The 2,619-nt window shown below is 41.3% G+C and overlaps 1 protein-coding gene across 1 annotated transcript; it reads left to right on the top strand.

Moving 5' to 3' along the window:
- Positions 1-66: 66 nt before the first annotated feature.
- On the top strand, positions 67-2,613 carry tmem170a (transmembrane protein 170A). The gene is made up of 2 exons (XM_035664318.1): positions 67-1,375; positions 2,000-2,613. Exons 1-2 carry the CDS (start codon positions 1,171-1,173, stop codon positions 2,128-2,130), a joined length of 336 nt encoding a protein of 111 aa, XP_035520211.1. The 5' UTR covers positions 67-1,170; the 3' UTR covers positions 2,131-2,613.
- Positions 2,614-2,619: the final 6 nt, after the last annotated feature.

Consider the following 2,619-nt stretch of genomic DNA (forward strand, 5'->3'; position numbering starts at 1 on the left):
TCACAGTGCAGTTTTCATTTTTACCCAAAATGTTTTGTGCTGCTCATGGGATCCTTCATAGTGTACTAAAACATTTCATGGGGTGTACGTTTCTGAAAAAATATTTTTTTCAAGCTTTTTAATGTACTGTTTTCCTTCTTCATATGACCGTAAATCTTTGGATTTTGCATTGTTGGTTGAACAAAAGAAGTTATCTTTTAGATGTAACCTTGGGCTCTGGGAAACTGGTGGGCATTATACACAATCGTTTGACATTTCATAGACTAAACAAGTCACTGTGGAAATTATTGGCCGATTAATCAATAATCAAAAATAATCATTAGTTGCAGCCCTTATCTTAACCTGTGCCTTGCTCTGTCTTAAAGGATGCATTACACTTCAATGATAGTTTCCAGTATTTGCAATCACCATTGCAGCTTGAACACAGAATGTTTATTATCTGCATTATTGGTTAATGTATTGTTGTTCTAATTAATGTCTGAACTTCTGAGCAAATCAGTCCATATATCAAATAGCAAAAACTATGACAATCAGAGGTCTGACCCAGACTGGTGTACTGAATTATCTTAGTCAAGGCTATTCATGTACTACCACAGGCTAAGTATTAGAAAATAATGAAAGCAAATATTCTAAAGCATTCATGATTGAATTAATCTAGTGTTGTGACTGCTGCTGTGTTTGGTGTGTACATGTTGAAATGTGATGAGCAAGAGATGAAATATTATGACTTGTTCTGGAATACTTTGGGACTGTCCTTACTTAACCTGGGACTTTAGTTTCTGTCTTAGTTGTCTAAGCATTGCATTGTTTTTAGCTATTTTAAGTGTGGAACTCTACCGTTCTTCCAAAAGATATTGTTGTCTCATTTGGTGTTTAGATGACGTAGTGGAGAGCGTTCTCATAGGTGTTGAGTTGGGCTGAGATCATACAGTGAGCCCTCATCACCTGTATGGAAGCATCTGTTTATTCTTTCTCTGTAATACTTTACTCCTAGTTGGTCATTTTTCTTTCATTTGTCACTTGTGCATTTGCAAAACGTCTGTGCTCCATAGAGGAGATAAAGGGCGTGGGGCTCATTAATAAACCATTGAATGGTCTTATTAAATAGCTTTAGTGTGGTTGGGACTCTACACCATTTGTGCTTTGATTGGCAGGAAGTGATGTGGGACAATGTGTCTGTGTGTGTGTGTGTGTGTGTCCCCAGAGATGTGGTATGGAGTGTTTCTGTGGGCAGCGGTCTCCTCTCTGGTGTTCCACCTGCCTGCGGCTCTGCTCGCCCTCGCCACGCTGCGCCAGCACAAGATGGCCCGATTTATGCCCATTGCCATCCTCCTCATGGGCATCGTGGGACCAGTTTGTGGGGGAGTCCTCACGAGTAAGTTGTTTTTTCTTTTCTTTTAGTTTTTTTTGGCCCTCATCCTTTTGATCAAGTCCTACCCAATACTTATATTTTGTCTAAATGACATGGTAAAATGAGGCAAATCAGAACTTAATTCATCCCCAAAGATGCTTTTGTGCACATCATGCTCACTATGCAATAAATATAAGATTGTAGCAGACTAATATGTTGATTAAATGCACAAGGGGGCGCCCAAAGAGCTCACCAGGTGGAGCTGGTGCCCGATGTGCCAGGTCTGAGTCCTTACTGCTGCAGCAGCCCAGGGTTCGGGTCCAACCGGTGGACCTTTGCTGCATATTATTTGTACTGTAAAAAAACAAAAAAACAAATTTGAGTTGGTGTTACCTAAAAGTTTTGATGTAATCTGTAGAAACAGTTTTTTTTTTTTTTTGTTAAAATATCTTAGTGAATATCAGGTGTAACTGTTTTTGACTACAGAAGGTTCTAAACTATTGCAGCCTCTTGCAGTTTATAGACCCCAGTGAGGACAAAGATTAGAACATTTTCTGAGGACGAATACAGAGAATTTAGTTGGTTGAACAGTTACATATGAAGGTGTACTCACCCATCCCTGTGGAAAACGTTCTTTCTTTTTTCAAGGTGCAGCCATAGCGGGTGTGTACAAGGCCGCAGGAAAGAAGATGATCTCTTTGGAGGCTCTTGTTTTTGGCGTCGGACAGTCGTTCTGCGTCCTCCTTATCTCCTTCCTCAGGGTACTTGCCACCCTTTAGCAGTGCTAAGACCAACCCGGCTGACCCTCGCACTGCCTGCCTGACACCAGTCGCACCTTCTAGAGACGGGACCTGAGCTCACGGTACAACACTAGATTCTTGGCAAACCCTGTGCCATGTGTAAACCAGACAGGCCTGGGACATGATGTCATTTCCTACTGATGGACCAGGACCGGAGCAGATTTTGTTCAGCTGTCAAAGAAAGAGTAGTGTGGAAAGTGGTGGTGTGTGTTACACAGCACTAAGCCTTCTAGGACAGCACAATGCTGCATTCACATCACACACTACACCCAGTGTAAGCTGTCTATTTAAAAGTACCACAAACTAAAACCCACCAATCAGTAGAAAATAATAATAATAATATATAAATAATAATTATTCTTGTATGATGTGAAGGCAGCAGGATGCTGTTCTCCCCTGTTGCCAGGGGTTACAGGTTAGCAGCAGGATGACACTAACCTTTCTCAGGGGCTGTGTGTGTGTGTGTGT

The sequence above is a fragment of the Morone saxatilis genome, unplaced genomic scaffold (assembly GCF_004916995.1).
Source record: "Morone saxatilis isolate NCDOM2014 unplaced genomic scaffold, NCSU_SB_2.0 Contig2, whole genome shotgun sequence".
NCBI lineage: Eukaryota > Metazoa > Chordata > Actinopteri > Moronidae > Morone > Morone saxatilis.

Coding starts and splice junctions, on each gene's coding strand:
- tmem170a (XM_035664318.1), top strand. CDS start 1,171: ATGTGTCTGTGTGTGTGTGTGTGTGTGTCCCCAGAGATGTGGTATGGA. Junction 1,376..1,999: donor TTGTGGGGGAGTCCTCACGA/GTAAGTTGTTTT, acceptor TCTTTTTTCAAG/GTGCAGCCATAGCGGGTGTG.